This window comes from Trichosurus vulpecula, chromosome 1 (genome assembly GCF_011100635.1).
Source record: "Trichosurus vulpecula isolate mTriVul1 chromosome 1, mTriVul1.pri, whole genome shotgun sequence".
NCBI classification, from domain to species: domain Eukaryota; kingdom Metazoa; phylum Chordata; class Mammalia; order Diprotodontia; family Phalangeridae; genus Trichosurus; species Trichosurus vulpecula.
This window is the reverse complement of record NC_050573.1, coordinates 338,530,740-338,550,822: the sequence shown is the minus strand read 5'-3', so window position 1 is coordinate 338,550,822 and position 20,083 is coordinate 338,530,740. Positions and strand designations below refer to the sequence as shown.

General features: G+C 36.5%; 1 protein-coding gene across 1 annotated transcript in view; it reads right to left on the bottom strand.

Moving 5' to 3' along the window:
• DNAH5 (dynein axonemal heavy chain 5) overlaps positions 1–19,779 on the bottom strand; it is a 314,391-nt gene extending 294,612 nt beyond the window's left edge. The window contains exons 1-4 of the mRNA XM_036745231.1: positions 19,649–19,779; positions 7,382–7,442; positions 6,327–6,461; positions 5,092–5,176 (exon numbers count right to left, since the gene is read on the bottom strand). Coding sequence (XP_036601126.1) covers positions 5,092–5,176; positions 6,327–6,461; positions 7,382–7,442; positions 19,649–19,779 — 412 coding nt within the window. The remainder of the gene's footprint in view (positions 1–5,091; positions 5,177–6,326; positions 6,462–7,381; positions 7,443–19,648) is intronic.
• Positions 19,780–20,083: the final 304 nt, after the last annotated feature.

Sequence of the window (20,083 nt, the reverse complement as noted above, 5' to 3'; positions counted from 1 at the left end):
ATCTCATTGGAAAAACAACTGACCTGGAAAATAAATCCAGGAGAGATAATTTAAGAATTATTGAACTGCCTGAAAGCTGTGATTTAAAAGAACGAGCCTAGACATCATGTTTCAAGGGATTATCGAGGAAAATTACTCCAATGTCTTATATCCAAAGCATGAAACAGAAATTTAAAAAATCCACCAGTCACCTCCTGAAAGAGATCCCAAAATGAAAACTCCCAGGAATATTGTAGCTAAATTCCAGAGCTCTCAAGTCAAGAAGAAAATACTTCAAGCTTCCAGAAAGAATCAATTGAAATATCATGGAATCACAGTTGGGATCACATAAGACTTAGCAGCTTCCTTGTTAAAGGAGCAGAAGGATAGCAGAAATAATGATTTTCTGGAAGGCAAAGAAGTTAGGATTACAACCAAGAATAACCTACCCAGCAAAATGGCATAATTCTTCTGAGTAAAACATTGGTAGCTAACGAAATAGTGGACTTCAAAAAGCATTCCTGATGAAAAGACCAGATCTGAATAGAAAATCTGACATTCAAACAGAAAACTTAAGAGAAACATAAAAAGGGAAGGAAACATGAAAAGAGCAATCAAAAAGGACTCAATAAAGTTCAACTGTTTACATTCCTATATGGAAAGATGATACATTTAACTCCCAAGAACTTTATTGTTATTAGGGGAGTTATAAGAATACTACATAGACAGAGGGCACACACGTGAGCTGATTATGGTGGGATGCTCTCAAAAAAATAAAAATTTTTAAAAAGAAGGGAAAAAAAGGAGAAGGGTGAAAGGTGAGGTAGAATGGGGAAATTTTCCTTACATAAAAGAAGTGCACAAGGAAGAGATTCTATAGTGGTGGATGAAATGGAGATAGTGGTGAGCAATGCTTGAACTTCATCCTTATTCAAATTGGTTCAAAAAGGGAAGAATATATGTACACACTAAGTGGGGGGATAGAAGTCTATCTTACCAAATACAGAAATAGGAGGAAAGGAAATAATAGATATGGTAAGGGGGAGGTAATAAAAGTGAGGGTGGATTAAGAGAGGCAGTGGCCAAAAGCAAAACAGACTTTGGAGGAAGGACAGGATAAAAAGAAAGACAAGCAATAGAAGAAGATTTAATGGTAGGAAATACACAGTAATCATAACTCTGAGTGTGACCCTTGAAATAGAAGCAGTAGAATGGATTAGAAACCAGATTGCAACAATATTTCTGTACAAGAGACACACTTAAAACAGAAAGACATAAGCAGAGTTAAAATAAAAGGCTAGAGAAGAATTCATCATGTTTCAGCTAAAGCAAAAAAAAAAACAGGAGTAGATATAATAAAAAAGGGATAATCAGGGAAACTACATTATGCTAAAAAGTACCATAGACAATGAAATAATATCAGAAAAATTTATAGCAAGTTTCTCTGATAAAGGTTTCATTCCTCAAATATATAGGAAACTAAGTCAAATTCATAAAAAAAAATAAGAGCCATTCTCCAAAAGATAAATGGTCAAGTGATGTAGTTTTCAGAAATCAAATATAGCTATAGTAATATGAAAAAAGGCTCTAAATCACTATTGATTAGAGACAGGCAAGTTAAACAACTACCACCTTGCATCTATCAGAAATGACAAATGTTGGAGAGGAGCTCTGTATCACAAAAGAGATTTTTTAAAAAAGGAAAGGAACCTATCTATACAAAAATATTTATAGCAGCTCTTTTCCTGGTGGCAAAGAATTGGAAATTGAGAGGATGCCCATCAATTGAGGAATGAGTGAACAAGTTGTGGCACATGATTGTGATGGAATACTATTCTGCAATAAGAAATTACAAGGTGGTAGCAGGGGTGAGAGGGTATTTTTGGAAAAATATGTCAAGACCTATATGAACTGATGCAAAGTGAAATGAACCAGAACATCATTGTGCACGTGACAGTATGAAAAACTTAGCTACTCTGATCAATCCATTGAAGCAGGACAATTCCAAAGAGCTCATGATGAAAAAATGCCATCCACTTCCAGAGAGAGCACTGATGAACTCTGTGTGCAAAGTGAAACAATATTTTCTCATTTTTTTGCTTCATTTTGCTATATGATTAATATGCAATGTTTTGCAGGATTTCACACATATAATTGATATCATATTTTTTGCCTTCTTGTGGGTGGGAAAGATGTGAGAGGGAGAGAATCTGGAATTCAAAATTTAAAAAGAAAAGAATGTTTAAAATGATAAATAATGAAGTTTTTAAAGTGAAAAAAGTGAATTTGGGAAAATAAACTTCCAACAATAAAGAAATCAGAAATACTTGTGCAATTTCTAAAACATATCCTACTTTCCACTAGTGTCACCTGTATTTTATATAGGCAGAATCACAGAATGTAAAAAAGTAAGGATAGCTAAATAAATTATGGTATATGACCATAGTAGAATACTGTTAGAATTTATGAAAGAGATGGTTTCAGAGAAATTTGGAAGGATTTGTATGAACTGATATATTATGTTGTAAGCAGACACAGAAGAATTATATATATGTATACGTACGTATATACATATATATGTGTGTTGGTATATATATGTATATATGTATATATGTGTGTGTGTGTATATATACATACATATATATATGTATGTGTGTGTGTGTATATATATATGTATATATATGTATATATATATATAAAAGAACAACCTCACAAGGACAAACAACTTTGAAAGACTAAGAACCATGATAAACACAGTGATTCCAAAGGACCAATGCTGAAACATGCTAGACACATCCTGACAAATGATGGACTTGTGAGGCAACATGAGACTTTTTTTACATTACCAATGAAGGAATTTGTTTTGCATGACTATCCATATTTGTTGGAAGAATATCGACTTATCTTTTTTTCTATTAGAAGGATGTGGAAGAGAAATGAAATAGACTTTTGTTCATTAACAAAATTAATTTTTAAAATATTGAAACCTCTGAGGTCTGAACAAGATTCCCCTCTAAAACATCCATGACAACTATTAACACACTCAAAGTAGTGCTGGATTTGGTTTAAGCAAAAGTGAAATGGGTTTATCTTCCTCCAAATTTTTAGAGACTCAAAAAAGAGGCAACTTTTAATAAATGACAAGGAACAAAATAGTGAGTGCAGTTTTCCTTAAAGTCCTTTAGGCCGTTTCTTAAAACTGCAAATTTCAATTTTCACCCTGTTCTTCTTGTAGGATGTTTTGAAGAATGAGAGCCAGTACAAGGAAGAGAGCCGAAAAGATGCTGAACATAGCCAAACAATGCTGCTTAGACAGCAACAGTACATGGAAGATGAATAAAAAGACACACAGTATGGTCCAGTAAAAATAGTGTCAGGAGTTTTAAAGCTCATAATCATCAATTTTTAATGCTGAAAAAAACTGTGCTTATCTTAAAACATAAGCTACTAAAGCATGTTTCACCAAAGTCCCCCTCTGATTCTCATCATGGTGTGAGAGGTAAACTTCTGTTAATGAAGGCTATCCCAATTAAGGAGAGTCTCTGCAAGGTTTTAGTAAGTAGAAAAGGTTTTAAGAACTGTGGGTCTGTGATGGCTGATCTCCAGGTTGCTCAGAAGGCAACGAACAGTGACTCTTGAATATCATCAACCAAGTGTCAGAGAGTTTGTGACCAGCATTTACATGGAAAGAACCCACACCAATATAATCATTGATCCATACACTTTTGAAGTGTCACAACAGCAGAGGTAACGAGTAAGGAAAGAATACAAAAGCAATGGACCTAGCTACCAAACATATAGGAGTTCTTACCTGGAAAAATATACAAATCAAAACTTTCCATCTTGTTTGGAGTTCTCTAAAAATATGATGAACCTTCTTAGCATAATAAAAATATTAGACCTATAAGCCTGAGTAAATGCCAGTCGTTTCCATTTTGCATGGATGATTCCCTTAGTTTTCAGACAATGAAACAACCATATATCATGGGCTAAAAGCAATAACTAATTTCTTTTTTGTGCAAAAAGTGTTCATAAAGAGTAATAAAAATCCATAGATGTGCATGGCATTTCCAATACAATCATAATATGACCATTTGTGTGCACAGTACAGTCTTTACAAGAGTACAATCTGCTTAAAAATAGAATCCAATATATGCTAGTTGCAGATCTTGAATCCAAATAAAGATTTGTGAATTTTTCTTATATGAAAATGATTGAATTTGTCATGACTAAGTTATATCATAATCTGCCAAAATAAATTATAATGTGATATCCAAACACAGAAAATGAGAATTCTAAATGTATTGAAATAATTTATGGCATATTACTGAATTTAAAGGAGTGACTTGAACTTTAAATGAAGTGCCTGGGAATGGATAAAAAACAGATAAATGTACTAAATTCTGAAATTATACATAAAAAGAATATCCTAACTTTTAAGAAAGATCAATTTTCATAACTATAGGACCTCATCCTATACATAACACTGTCACAGCTCAGTAACTGAAAGAAAACAGTTCAAAATATAAAAGTTGTCTGTTCCATTTGTCTTTGTATCAAAGGGTCATATATTTAGATCTAGAAGGGACCTGACATACAATCCTAACCCTTCATTTTGCAGATGAGGTAGAGGCTGAAAGGAGTTAAGTAGCTGTTCACGGTCATATTCAAGTGGAGTAATTAGTGTGATCTTCATCCAGACCAAAGCTGGACAGAAGTCTTTTCTAGCCTCTTCAAGAAGAAATATGATCTATCTCAGAGGTAGGGCACCTGCAGTCTTGAGGCCACACATGGCCTTCTAGGTCCTTGGGTACAGCCTTTTGGCTGAGTCCAAGTTTTACAGAGCAAATCCTTTTATTAAAGGGATTTGCTTTGTGAAGTTTGGATTCAGTCAAAGGGCCATACTTGAGGACCTAGAGGGTCATGTGGCCTCAAGGCCACAGGTTCCCCCCGCCCTGTACCAAGTACTTCTACACATATCACAGAACATGATGTTGACTCCAAGATAAATGGCATAGTTTGTTCCCATACTGCCCTTCTGTTTCACATAGAACTTTTTTTTTGACAAACCTGAAAACATTTCTGAAAGATAATAACAACAAAAATGTCTACCTGGTTCTGCTGCTTCCACATCTTGATAGTAAAACATGAGGTGATGGAAACCACCAACAGTAAAAAACTGATCGATTCGCTCAATCTGCATTAAAAAATAATAATAGTAATCCAAGTTGATAAATTTTGTTTTGCATTAGAATCAACCTCATTTAATTCAGTTTAGATATCCAGCGATATAGGTTGTAATCCTCAGATGATAAGGTAGAAGGGAGCTTAAGAGATAATCTAGTATATCCCTCCTGCCTTCAGGCATGACTACATCAAACCTATCGTTTAGAGCTGAAAATATGTTCTGTTTTTATCCAAATTGTGAAGGGATACATATCTCATTATCCCGCCGATTTGCTTCAAAGAAATATTTCAATTTAGGGAGGGAGTATTTGTGATAAGTCCACCCTTTCTTGCATTTATTGACTTTTTAAAATGTATATTTCATTTCAATACCATTTTCTTTTTACTTTATGATAGAAATCAATTCTTAGACCTTTAGGAATAAAAATAATATCTTCTAAACAACAACCTAACACATGGTAGATGATTAATACTAAATAGTAAGAACTGATTTTTAAAAATGTCATCCAAATAAATGTGACTGAAATAATTCCATGATTTTTACAAAAGTCACCTGAAACTGTCTTTTTAGTTTGGGCCTGTGGTTTCCCAGTTACACTTACTTGATTATCAGAAACCCATAGGAAATCAAATGGTTTGGACACAGAAGTCAAGGATCAGCTGGAAGAAAGATGATCAGTGACAGAAAAGCATTTCCTGTCCTAAAGCTATTGTTTCTCTCTGGTCTCATCTTGTGGACCTGAACAATAAGGTCTTTCTCTTTTTTGAATCTGACATTCTTTGTTCCTGCTCTTGGCTTAGCCACCTGTCTACATTTCCCACATCTCCAGAACCAGTGGTAGAGTCAGTATGCGATTCAGTTGGGAGTAGACGAATCCATGTCATTCCCCTTGAATGTGAGCAAACTAGACTTCCATCATCCTCATTGAGTCTTTGCAGCCTTAAGTTAACTCTCCAGCTACTGAGAGGTTGCCCATCACAGTGGCAATATCATGAAAGGTGGGTCTTTTCATTGGAACCTAGGCCTTCTTTGACACATGACTCTTTGAATACTTTCAGATTTTAGCAAAGCACAGGTGCTACAGTTAAAGGACTCCACCTTGGAACTGTGCCCTGTATTCTCTATTTTATCCCTCAGTATTTTATAACATGCAACATACCTGATTCCCCTCTAGAATGGCATCTTCTACCTCTGCCTTCTCCAAGTCCACACAGCAGGCTAAAATGTCAAAAAGGTAGTCATGCCTGCCATCAAGATGAGCCCGCTTCGCATCTTTCTCTTCCTTAAGCTTTTGCTGAATGGAAAAAAAAATGACATATGGAAGTTGTTGATTCACCCCAAATAAATTCATTTTATTATGACTTAATTTTATTGTTGCTGTTAAAGCCTGTAGTATTCAAATAATGTCTAAGTGTTAGACAGGTCCATCATCTCATTTCATGTATTATCCTGACTTTAATATTCCTCTGCACATTTCACATCACTGAAACTGACAGCTTCAAATTATGAGGTCTTGAATGAATTTAGAACACCATTACTTAAATCAGGCTTATTCCCCAGATAGAACAATTAAAAAAACCACAAAAACCCTTGGGGGACATATTTATAGGGATATATTTGGACTTCAATTCTAATTAGGATAAGAGAAGGAGAGAAAGATAGCCCCTCTGGACACACATGATTGATAGTTCCATACTATTCGCATATATAATAACAGCTCATATTTATGTAGCTCTTTAAGGCTTACAGAGTGCTTTCCACATAATAACCCATTTTATAGATAAAGATATCAGGCCTCCTAGAGGTGAATCAACTTTCCAGTGGTCAACACAACTAAGAAGAAGTGGAGCCAAGACTTTGATTCATGTCTCCTGACTCCAAGTCCAATGCTCTTTTCACTATGCCATGCTTTGTCCCTGTGACTAATAGGGTTTAATTGGGGCCTCAAATAGCTCCTATACATACCCAGCTTCAGGCTAGAGATGTTAAAGGGCCTTAGGACTGGGACACTGGTAACCTATTCTGTGGCTACAGCTAGTGAACTCATGCTGCCACCATCACAGCCAACTTCCACCCTTGCTGACTTCTTGCTTCCCCATTTTGAGGCTCTGCACACTAGATTGAACTCGAGACATAAATGATCTGCAGTTTTGTGTGAAGACATAAAAGTACAAAGGACATGTTCCTGGGTGAGGTCAATATACAACAAGTTACTGGAGCTGTAACAGTCCTAAAGAACTGGCTCTCAGGAGTTGTGCTAAAAGCAAAATAGAAACTGTAAGAATTAAGTAAGATCTTAATAACAGAAATACACTGAAGCCTAATGCTAGCTCTTTATTTGGGGTATGTACCAGGAGGATCTGCCTCATAGATCATCTACCTTTGGAATGAGATCCTGGATACTTCATAGGGCTCAAAATGATTCCACTTTAAACTACATTGTAGTTATCCCTTCCACATCATGACTTTCTCTGTTGTGATTTCAATATCATAGGTCAACATAAGAAATTAAATGGGAATATTTTGAGAGTTTCCTGGAAGCCACAGATAACACATGAAAACCAACAGATGACAATGAGCCTATGACCAAATACTTAACCCAAATTTTGCAATAAGGTGCTGTAAACACCCCATAAAAGAAAAACAAAAAAATCAGACTTCTCTGGTACAAAGGAAGGGCCAAAAAATTTTACACAGATTTTTCCTGACAGCAGGAGTGTCGCATCCCTAAACCCTACAATGTGGAAAGGATAACCTTACTATAGTGAGGTCATGGACTGGTTAAAATCTAGCAAGCTTTCTTTTTTATCATTATTTTTAAAATATTATCTTCAGTTCTAAATTTTTTCCCTTCCTCTACCACCTCTCCCACCAACAGAGAAAGCAAGAAATATGATACTCATTATACACATGAAGTCATGCAAAACATATTTCCACATTAGCCATGTTGTGAAAAAGTGCGAACAAAATAAGGAAAAAATATATTATTTTGATATGTACTCAGAGTCCATCAGTTCTCTATCTGGAGGTGGATAGCATTTTTTATCATAAGTTCTTTGAAATTTTTGTGGATCACTGTATTAACCAGAGATTTGCCAAATTTTCATTCATTCATTGTCTTGAAAGCAAGCCTGGTAGCAGTACTAGTGAGAAAGCCTGTCTACCTGATCCTTAAATGTCTAAAGGCCTGAATGCTATCCTAAGCCTTGGACTCCTGGCCCAAGGAAGGGTAAGAAACTGTCAAGAAGAGGGAAAAAGCAGCAGTCTGTCTTTTTTGCCTCTACATACCGACAGACAGACCCTTCCAAAACACTAACTGCTGTGTCACTAATAATCATCCCTTGTGCCAAAAGTTGTCAGTGCTTATTATTTTATATATTTTGAATAGATTTGATTTCTCATTACTTCTCAATACACAATCTCATCTTCAAGTAGTACAGTCTCTTTAATCTACAACTGACAACTCCTATTGCTTTAATTGTTCATACATCAAAGTAAGCATTGTAGAGGGGGGATAGAGAGCTGGATTTAGAGCCTAAAGATCTTGGTTCAAATACAGCCTTAGATAATATTAAGGCAAGAGGAATTAGAAAAGAAAGGACAAATATCACTGGAATTATCAGGAAATTATTCACAGAAGAGATGGAATTTGAGTTGGACCATAAGAGATGGATAAGATGTCCATATAGGAAAGGTATTATAAGAGGAAAAAAGTAAAGTCATGGTGTTGTCAGTTGTAGATTAAAGAGATTATACTACTTGAAGATGAGATTGTGTATTGGGAAGTAATGAGAAATAAAATCTATCCAAAATTATGAATAGCTTGGAAAATTATTCAGAGGCATTTGAAAGTAATAAAATAAAAGAGGAGCTCTTAAAGGTTTGTGAGCAGGAGAGTAACATAATGAAGCTGGTATTTTAAATCTAATGATATCTGCTTCAGTAGTGTCAAACTCAAATAGAAATGGGGCTCCAAATCCATATGTAAGGATCCCTGTAGGCCACATATTGACTGGGTTTTAAAACATAATAGTGTCTGGTTTTTGTTGTATTTTATTTCTCACGTTAAAAATTTCCCAATTACGTTTTAATCTGCTTCAGTCCCCATGAAGGAGTATGGTGTGTTTGACACCTCTGATCTACTTCTTATGACATTGGACTTTCTGGAACATTGCTAAAACCTGGGAAATCTTTGCTGTGTTAAGAAACCTTCCTAGATAACGATGAGAAAGAGAATAATCTTTGCTCACATCTCTTATGTTTTGAAGTTGGTTTCCAAGGACTTCTTATATAATCTGTCCAGAGTGGAACCACATTATCCAAGGGGAGGAAGAATCCAGGAAAAAGCAAAACTTGAGTCAGCCCAAGGAGGTGTAGTAAGATTAAAGAGAAAAAGAGAACTGTGTAGAAGTAAAGTAATTACAGGATGCTATTTTAGGAATTCGAATCAAAATCTAGTTAGAATCTGTTTTACAAAGTATGATTTTACGTTAACTTTTTCTGACCCGCAAAGTTGACAAAATGAAACAGCCCTAGGTGTCACCAACCTTACATAAAAACCTCATTGCTTCCAATCTTAAATTACTCCTTTAACTGAAAAGCATACTGGAGTAATGTGAGATTCTGCTATGAGAAAAAGTCAATAACAGCAAACAAACATTTGCTTATTCAACTAGCTCATTGATGGTTAGTCACCTAGCAAGCTTTTACAGAATTTAACCAAAGAAACTGCTGCCAGGCAACCAAAGAAACAAGCAGTCACACAACTAGTCTACTAAAACTTGATTCTACGTCTTACATTTCTCTAGTTAATTAATGTAAATTAGCCTGCTTCTTCTAGGGACAAAAGTCAGTGCTACTGACATGGTTAAGTTTTAGAAATATTAATCACACAAAATATTCCAATAAGACAGTTTCTCATAAATTAGAAAAAAGTAGTCCTCTCTTGGGCAGCTTGGTGGTGCAGTGGATAGAGCACCCAGCCTATAGTTAGGAAGACTACTCCTCCTGACTTCAAATCTGGCCTCTGACACTTGTTATTCATTCTTCATTCTCAAAGAGGACTGACTTGCAGGTGAATTGGATTTAAGTGAGACAGAGCTGTGCAAATTCATCAGCCTCACTCTCTCCTCTAGAGTCACCAGAGTCCAGTGGCAAGACATAGGTCAGGATGACTGGTGATGACCCTGGATGCAGTGGGAGATCTTGGCTTTTTTAAAGTAAGCTCTTTCCCAGGTCTCAGTTCATCCGAGGCAATGCCCATTCATTAATTGAAAGTAAGAATTTGGACAAAAAAATGGACTAGATGGCCTAGTTTGCCTTCACAAAAGAATCAGTCCTCAAAGTTTCTGGCCAGAACACCAAAAAATTACTATTTATATGCCCTCTGAGCCGTCAAAATCCAAAACGCAGAGCACTGGGCCTGAAGAAAAGTAAGTATGATCTTCCTGAGTTCAAATCTGGCCTCAGACACTTACTATGTGACCCTAACAAGTGACTTACCCTTACCTGCCTCAGTTCCTTATCTGTTAAATGAGCTAGAGAAAGAAATGGGAAACCATTCAAATAGCTTTGCCAAGAACTAGGGTCATGAAGAGTCAGACACAAATGAAATGATTAAACAACAAAGTCCCCTCCTACTGATGATAACATTTCATCACTAAGAGAAACCCTCATAGTAGAGACTATTTACCTCATGCTGAATGAGGTCTTAGAGAGTTACCATGGACTTTAAGAGGTAAAATTATTTTCCCACAACACACAGTCAATGTGTGTCAGAGGCAAGACTTCAACCAAGTACTTCCTGATTCCGAACCAGACCTCTACTCCCTGTATCACATTGTCCCTTCTTCATTTATATAATACTTTAAAATTTACGGAATACATTCTATAATTTAATTTACACAACACTTCAGCAATGTATGTGATATAATAATCCTCATTTTCAAGGTGAGAGCCCTGAGTCCATACTAGATGACATTTCCCTAGGTCATAAGCCTAGAAAGTGGGAGGTCAAGGACTTAAACCCAGGACTTCTCATTCTAATCCCAATTCTGTTTTTACTGCCCAATGCTGCATCTCTCCTATAGTAAATATACAGAAAAATAGAATGCTAACTGCTACCTAACACGTACCTTTTACACTCTAGAAAATGGGACAATAACTGTATGTCTATAAGCACAAAACGACTGAATGCTAGCATTCTGCTTATCCTGACTATCAGCAAGTGACATCCAACCATCCTGGACTCCATGTCATTGTTTGCTAAGTGAGGATAAAAATACAAAAACAGAAACACAGTAACAACAACAACAAGAAAACCTTCTGCTTCTCCAAGCACTGGGCCTGAAGTCAAGAAGAACTGAGTCAAAATCCTCAGATTCCTCTTAGCTGTGTGGTCCCAGGCAAGACACTTACAGACACTTAACTGTCTTCCTGCCTCAGTTTCCCCAACTGAAAATGGGGATAATAATAGTACCTACCTCCTAGAGTTGCCAGTACCTGGCACTTACTAGGCACTTAATAAATGCTTAACCTCTTCCTTTATTCCTTCTTTCCTTCCTTCCTACCTGCAAGTGCTGCCAGGAACGTAGCATACTTTAATGATAGGTCATGGAATTGGAATTGGATTTATATTAAGATTTTATTTCTATAGACCCTATATTTCATTGGACACAGACTTTTGTACCTATTCTATTCATACACTATAGTTATATATATACTGCATGGTTTTGCTATTGGTACATGCATCATGTCCTACAATAAAGTATAAACAAACTCGGTGAAGTCAGGGATCATGTTTTAGTGCAACCAGGGCACATGAATGGCTCTCTTATCTATTCAAATTGTGGTCATTTTCACTCTGATCCCAGAGGAAAATAGTAACTTGAAGAAATCCCTTTGTATACCCAACTAAAGAGAAGTTTGTTGAGGGTAGGGACTATTTTTTTAATATCTTCATATTCCTAGTTAGTATAGGATCTTGTACTTGTAAGTGCTTAATGCTTATTGAATTGATTATAAATGAATACCAGAGTCTACTATGTTTATTGTCTATTAATTATTAAAAAATTACTTGGTAGAGCAAAATGCACTCTTAAAGTATCTTTCCTAACAAAATGTCTGTCACACACATGTTAATAACATCAGATTATCTGATGCAATCACAGGGATAATTTTGTTCAGTATTCTTTTGATTACTAAAATCATACATGGTATTCCTGCTTGTCTGGAATCTCCCATCCTCACTCATGACCCTCTATAGTTAAATTTTTACATAAGCAGCCCACTTTGTGAAACCACATGGCTTATTTAACACAGCAAAATCTTAAGAACTTTGTCAAGTGCTTTCCTTATGGAGTATGCAGTTCTAACATCCCTCTAAAGCTATCCTGGTTTTGTTAAAGATAATGGGGAACATCAAAAGAAGGACTTGTGTGTCTGGGACCCATTTCAGGGCCAGGAAAAAAAGATGGTGGGGAGGTAGATGGTCTCCCAATCATCTCACTAAATACTGAAATTTCATGGTAGCTGCCAGTTCAATACTGCTTCAGATGAACACTTACATCTCAGGCCTCAAAATGAGTCTGGTATCCTTAATATAGTGCTGGAGATCTGCTTTCCCTATTTCTAGTTCTGGGTATAGTGGCAAAGATGAGTGGCTTCATGACCTGTCAGTCAGGCAATCGATACGGATTTATTAAACACCTACTATATGCCAGGCACTGTGTTAAATACTGGGGTTACAAAGAAAGGCCAAAGGTAGTCCCTGCCTTAAAGGAGCTCACATTCTAATGATAGAGACAACATGCAAACAATTATGTTCAAACAAAATATATACAAGATCAGTTGGAGAAAACAGAGGGAAGACATTAGAATTAAGAGGGATCAGGAAAGACTTCCTATAGAAGGAGGGACTTGAAGGAATCTGGCAAGCCAGAAAAGATATATTTGAAGAGGGACAACATTTCAGGCATGGAGGGCAGCCACTGAAAATGCCCAAAGTTGGGAGATAGAGTGATTTGATGGAGGAGTAATGAGATCACTGTCACTGGATCACAGAGTATACGGAGAGAGGGTGTGTATAAAGGGTATGAAGACTACAAAGATCAGAGGGATAGCTTATGAGGGACTTTAGATACCCAATAGAGGGCCTTACATTTAACTCTGTGGGTGATAGATAGGGAGACACTAGAGTTTACTGTGTGTGTGATGGTTAGACCTGTACTTTAGGAAGTTTGCTTTGAGAGCTGAGTGGAGGATTTACTAACCCTTGGCTGTTCTCTCTTTCCCCCTCCTCAATGGAATAGCCTGTTTATGAGAGAGATGGTTCAAATCTCACAAGTCAGAAAGAAAGAGGAAGAACATTTGTGCACAGCAATCCAGTATACGCATCTCTGGGCTTGTGATGACTCTATCCTTTGGCTCTATTTATTGTCTCCCATGAATCCATGCTCGACTCCACATGCCTCTTCTCTGGCCTTTCCTGAGTCTTGCACCACAGCAAGGAGGAAGTAGTAACAATCAGATATTGGGTTCCCAACTAGAGAGGGAAGAGGCAGTTCTTCGTATATTAAAAAAATAGTCCCTACCCTTGACAAACTTCTCTTTAGTTGGGTATACAAAGAAATAACTGGATAAGTTCACAATAATTTGTTGAGGGAAAGATGACAAACTGAAAAGTCTATATTTTATCTTCGAGGAAAAAAAAGAGTCGGTGAAGATGTTTGAGGAGAAGAGTGGCACAATCAGACTTTTACTTTAGAAAATTGTTCCAGCAACTACATGGGGTATAGATTACAGAGGGAAGAGACTCAAAGCATAGAGAGTAATTAGGAGGATATTATATTCTTTATACATCTCAGACAATTACATGACTAAAGATGTGGGGTACTATAAAAAGATATTTATGAAAATCTGCCTATGTTCTCATATTTTCATCAAGGGTTACCTTGTTGGATGCATAAATTCTTCTCAAAAAGATATCATCATAGTCATCATAGTAACAGCAAGTGTTTGCATTGCACTTTAAGGTTGGCGAAGTACTTTATAAATTCTCAACAATCCTTGGAGATAAGTGATATTATTATGCCTATTTTATGGATGAGGAAACTGAGGCAAAGACAGGTCAAATGGCTTACCCAGATCACACAGCTATGAAGAATCTGATGCTGGATTTTAACTCATCTTCCTGACTCCAAGTCCAGCACTCTGTCTATCCACTGCACCATCTAGCTACTGCTTAGACTTTATAGAAAGGAGGAAGTGAGCATATAGATCAGCGGTTAATGATGGTTTCTCCGTCACTTTTTTTGGAGGAATAATAACATCTGATCTCTCTTGCAATCATTCAATATCTTCCCTGATTCAACTATTAAAAGCAACAATTAAGGAACATTGAAAATTTCATCATCTTCAGTATATATTTTTCTATGTGTACTTGGTCTGGTTCTGATATTCTCCCCAATTTTATCTTCTTAAATACCACATCCGTTTCCTCATCTAACACATTGGGAACAGATAGATGACTATTGAAATGCAGGCAGATCTATTCTATTTTGTATCTATCCTCTTCATTACAATCACATCTATAAATGCTCTTGAAATTATTTGGTTTTGTTCTCATGCCAAGTTTTTTACAAACTCATTTTCCCTTTCAACATATTTCACTATTTTGTGTGTTTGCAATCTGCTGTGATCCTCCTCCATGATGTTTTGTAAATGAGTTTGTATTCTAAACTGATTCCTTCATTTGTCTTCAGTTCTTTATATCTGGGAAGTATATCAGGTATCTACTGGCTAAGGTGGTTTCTGAGCTCTTTGTCCTCCTCACCGTGGTGATTGTTTTGCACTTAAACTTCTGTAGGAAAAGGTGCTAATCAGTGTCAACGTCTTTTACTTCAGCCATTGCCAATTGTTCAGTGTCAATAGCTTGTTTGAATATATCAGAACAGTTGTATTTGCATGAAGTATCAGCTTTATTTTTGTCCTTCATTCTAGCTAAGGTATTCATTTTGACCTTTCTTCTAACTACTTGGTGATCTGAATACACATAAGCTGCTGATTCTGATCTTACTTCTACATGGGTGACCAGTCTTTTCCTGTCTGTTACATTATAATTAATTTCACTTTTTCTGCTGTTCAGTGTTCATATCCAGTATCTTTTGAGCCTCTTTATCAAGAAAACATTTATGCTATACATAGACATGAGGCTTCTGACTAGTCTTCAAATCTTTGACTCCTTTCATTTCTTAAGCTCATACTGTATTTTCTAATGTATTTTTTTACTCTCATTCTCTGAACCTATCTTCAAATTGAGGTCATAAAGTTTTGGTGCATATATTAACTTGGTCTGGACCTTCTTGTAAGGTTCTAAGTATAATTCTGCTCTCCTTTATCCTAAGTGAATGAGCTGCAATTATTTCTATAGTGGTTCTTGCTCATGCTCATGAAGAGCAATGAAAAGATGACCAAATGCCCCATGAATTAATACCTCTGGTTGCCTCAGGGCTCAGGAAATGAGCTCTAACTCTGATCTGCCTCTCCAAGGAGAGCTCAAGAGCTAATCTTCCATTTATCTCAAAGTCAAGAGGAATGTGGGTACTTGTGAATAAACTCTGAAATTCACCTAAGTCGGAGGTTTCATGCTTCTTTTATTTCCCCAGCTGGTAACTTTCCCTCATTTTCCCCTCTTTCCAATTTAATAAGACTGCCTTTCTTACTATCTTAGATTTCACTGAAGCTATTTCTATGACTTACATTCCTATATTTTTATTACTTCAAGTTTCATTTATAATGAAAATACCAATGTTGATATGATTCAGTCCCAACAAAAATATTTCAGTGCATTAGATTTTGGACCAATTTCACATTTAATTTACCAAAAGTTAAATTAGTGTTTGTGGATAGTCTAAAACCTTTATGCCATTTGGTACTTTTCTGTGTTTCATAGGATGCTATTTCCAAAGAATTCATCACCTAATGGCTAGCCTCCTGGTGATGAGCTTCTCCACACTGAGCTAAGAACAGCAGATAGTTTGTAACTAGAGCCATACTTTAAACCTCCATCTTGGTAGACTGTGCTGAAGCTTACTCTGTCCTGAACTAGGCTTTGAGAACCCAGGCCACTTCCACAATGGGGCATCAAATTAGGACTTTTGTGGAGAGCTTTACACACACTAAGAACTTAATAAATTATTTCTGAATGATCAAGTGATTTGAGCCATGGTACCTCTGAATCTACATAATAAAATGTCATTATCATAAAGTATTACTATTTACATTATCAAAAGGTATTACTTGAAAATTTTTGTTTTGAGAATTTTTTAAGATTTTCACAATAACCCTTGAGATAACTGGAAATAACTTGGAGTATTATATCTTGGGTTGGGGAACACTGTAGAATAATAAAAGCAAATCTCTATGCTATTGACTCAGCAATGGCACTCAACCACAAGTCTACAGACTTTTAATTCACTTGGCTACAGTGGAGCAGTAATGGAACCAAGGGTCATGGGTTTGTTCACCATATGGGTGAGTAAGCTTTACTCTATTTCACGACCACTGGCCACCACTGGGCCCTAATCCAAGTCAGCTATACCATAAATACAATTAATTCCTTCCAGGGGTTGAAAGGGAGTCCAGCTAGAGAATGTGAAGGGATCATTGCAAGGCCATCACCACAAATGATAAAACAACTCAAAACCCATGCCCTTCCAATTGTGGTTCATTAGTATTACTGTTACATGTAAGGAATGATTTTTTTTTAAAAAGAAAGCCAAAATGAACAGATGGGCCACATTGGTTTATTTCCCTCACCATATGCCTCCTCCTATCTGTTGAGTTGCAAAGAAAAATGTTAGCTACCTAGATGTACTTTGTTCCTGACCAGGTTTTTTATTTAATCTAAAAGCTGAGTTAAGCATTTTACAAGTCACTCCCAAGTAGTTAGGTACTTAGGAAGATGTATAACTTATTTTAGATCAGCAGGAACTTATTACTATGGTAGGACAATTAATGGCCTGTACCCTTCTATTAAGTGAGTCACCTAGTGGCCTCCTAAGCACCTAACTGACTTCCAGGGAAAGCATCTACATTATTAAGAATATAGAATAACGCATGCATCTTTGTGAATTTTCAGGTGAACAAATAAAAGTTCATTACTAACCATAAACAGCATCATAGAAACATCCCACAATTAGGAAAAATTTTAAATTAAAAAAATTGAATTGAATTTTGACAGGCAGTATAACTCCCACTTCAATATGCCACTGTATCAAGAGACAGAGAAACATCATTCACATTGTTAGTTTGCACTTCTTTTTTGCCCATCTCAAGTTTGAGCCTCCACTCCACTTTACATCCACTGCTCTGCCTGGTTTCCATTCACCAGAACAAAATGCTCCTGCCAGGGTAAGCTCATCACCTCTAAACTCACCTCCCTGTTGCTAACTCAAGCCTTGATTGACACCACTTCTCTCAGTATCCTCTCCCCTCTGATTGGGGGGCTGGAAGGCAGAGTACCAGACTCCTCCTACTGCCTTACTTTACAGAGGGCAGGAACTGAACTCTCAGCTCACTCCACTTTGCATCTGCTGCTCTGCCTTGTATCAGTTCCACAAAACAAGATACCCCTATACCAAGTACCCCCTGGTAGCCATAAAACCACCCTCCCCTTTCCTGTCCATTAGTGGGTTGTCTCCCCATTAAGACTAAAAGCTCCTTGAGGGCAGAGACTATCTTTCTTCTTGTTAATTTTCTCCTCAGCACTTGGCATAGGGCCTGGTACATAGTAGGTGCTTGATAAATGTTTAGTGGATTGCAATGGATTGAATTGGATTAGATAGGATAACCACATTTCCCATGTATTCCTACAAAGGCAAAGATCACTCCTCATTTTTTAAAAATTCAATGCCTCATTTTTTTTAAACCAGGCCTCTTCAGAGAAAGAATGTGTGATGGTCTTTTCAAGGAAGTTCAGAATTGTACCTTAATCATCTGGGAGAGGAGCAGTTTAGAAACTCTCTATTTTTAACTCTAATTTGTGGTTTCCCTTCACTCCTTTGATATTCTATTCCTTTACCTTTCATTTGTCCAGGTTAAGGGCAACTGCTGGAAAGGAAGAGCTACATCACCTCCCTTCATTAAGGGGCACTTCAGCCAGACTGCAGGCACTAAGCAAAATGGGCACCATGCTGGATCATTCAGGTCCCAGCAGGTATGACAGTTGAACACACTTTCATTAAAATAGAATGAGACTGCTCTCCCTTGGTGGCAAACAGGTATCTCTTAGACCCGGGAAATAGTACTGTACTACAAAGTCTAGAGGAATGTGGGCACCTATGAATTAACTCTGGAATTCACCTAAGTTGGAGGTTTCATGGTTCTTTTATTTCCCCAGTTGGTAACTTTCCCTCATTTTCCACTCTTTTCAATTTAATAAGACTATCTTTCTTGCTATCTTAAATTTCACTGAAGCTGTTCCCATGCTTTAACTGAGGGAATTTCTAGTCAAACTCCTTCCTCCCTCTATATATACCCTATAGCTCAAATCCTAGCCTAAAGCCCTCTTTCTATATGAAAACTTTCTAGACTAGATAAAAAAACTTACAGAACTACATTAATTTTAATCATATGTCTTCCCCAGTATTATAATTGGTATGTTACATATTATTTATATAATGTGCATAGAGCCTTACCTCAAACTATAGCTCTAGACCAATGGTATCAAAGTCAAGCAGAAACAGAGACCACTAAACCATAGGATCTCTGTGGGCCATATATTTACTTAAAGAAACATATTAAATGTTATTTATGTTTTATTATTTTTTGTTTATTTTGTTTAATATTTCCCAATTTATATTTTAATCTGGTTCGGGTCACACCTGGGAGTATTATGAGCCAAACACAGCCATGGACTGTGCATTTGACTTCTCTGTTCTAAAATGACATGGACCAATTTCCCAGATTTATTAATGATCAATAATATTTACTGTAATCTTGCTATAATTTGTGCTCCCACTTCCTCTTCTGGGAAATAATAATCTGTCAGATTTTTACTCTCCCCTAAGGATATTAGAGTCTATTCAAGAAACAACCTAAGGCTTCTAATCAGCATTTAAATACAGAATATGTATCCAAGATAGTAATGAACATAGAAAGACAAGTATATCAAACCGTCTAGGAAAAATATAGGAAATATGACATCCCTAGGTAAGTATCATTTCTGATGTCCTCTTTCCCCCAGAATAGTGCGATCCTCTTAAAAGACTTATGGTGACAACTGGAAAAACCTTGGTCCATTTAAAAATTCCTGTGCCATTAAGTGGGATCTTTTTAGTTCCTCAAGAACATTGTTGGGTGGATCACACATCTTGTCAAATTATCAAAAGCTTTTTGTCTGTGTCTTTACCCCTCTACCACAAAGGAATACCTTAACCCACTACCATGTTTATTCAACTTAGCTCTACATCTCTTTCTTACAGTAAAGCTTCTTTATGCTCCTGATTGCCTCCATGACATCCAAACCTACTGCAGTCTCCATACCTTCCTGCCTTCTTTCTTCCTCTTTCCTCCAAGAAGTCCATGCTTTGTGTCTTTTTGCCACATGCCATGTTTCTGCTAATACCATGTCTGCTATAGAACATATTGCATACACCCCATTGATTTTTTACACCTCTAACAAAATAACAGGAAAAAGGAGGAAGGGGTTTTGCCGATTCTCCTGAAAACAGTACATTTACAAATCTTTCATTCTGAATTATGTCATTGTATCTTATCAAACTAGAAGAATGACAGTTCAGATCATGCCATTTTAATGACTTTTAATCCATATGTTAAAAATCTCTACTATAACTTGTATGTACCAAGAGATGCTATTACCAGTACCTTTTTTATTCACATAATATAATCTGATAT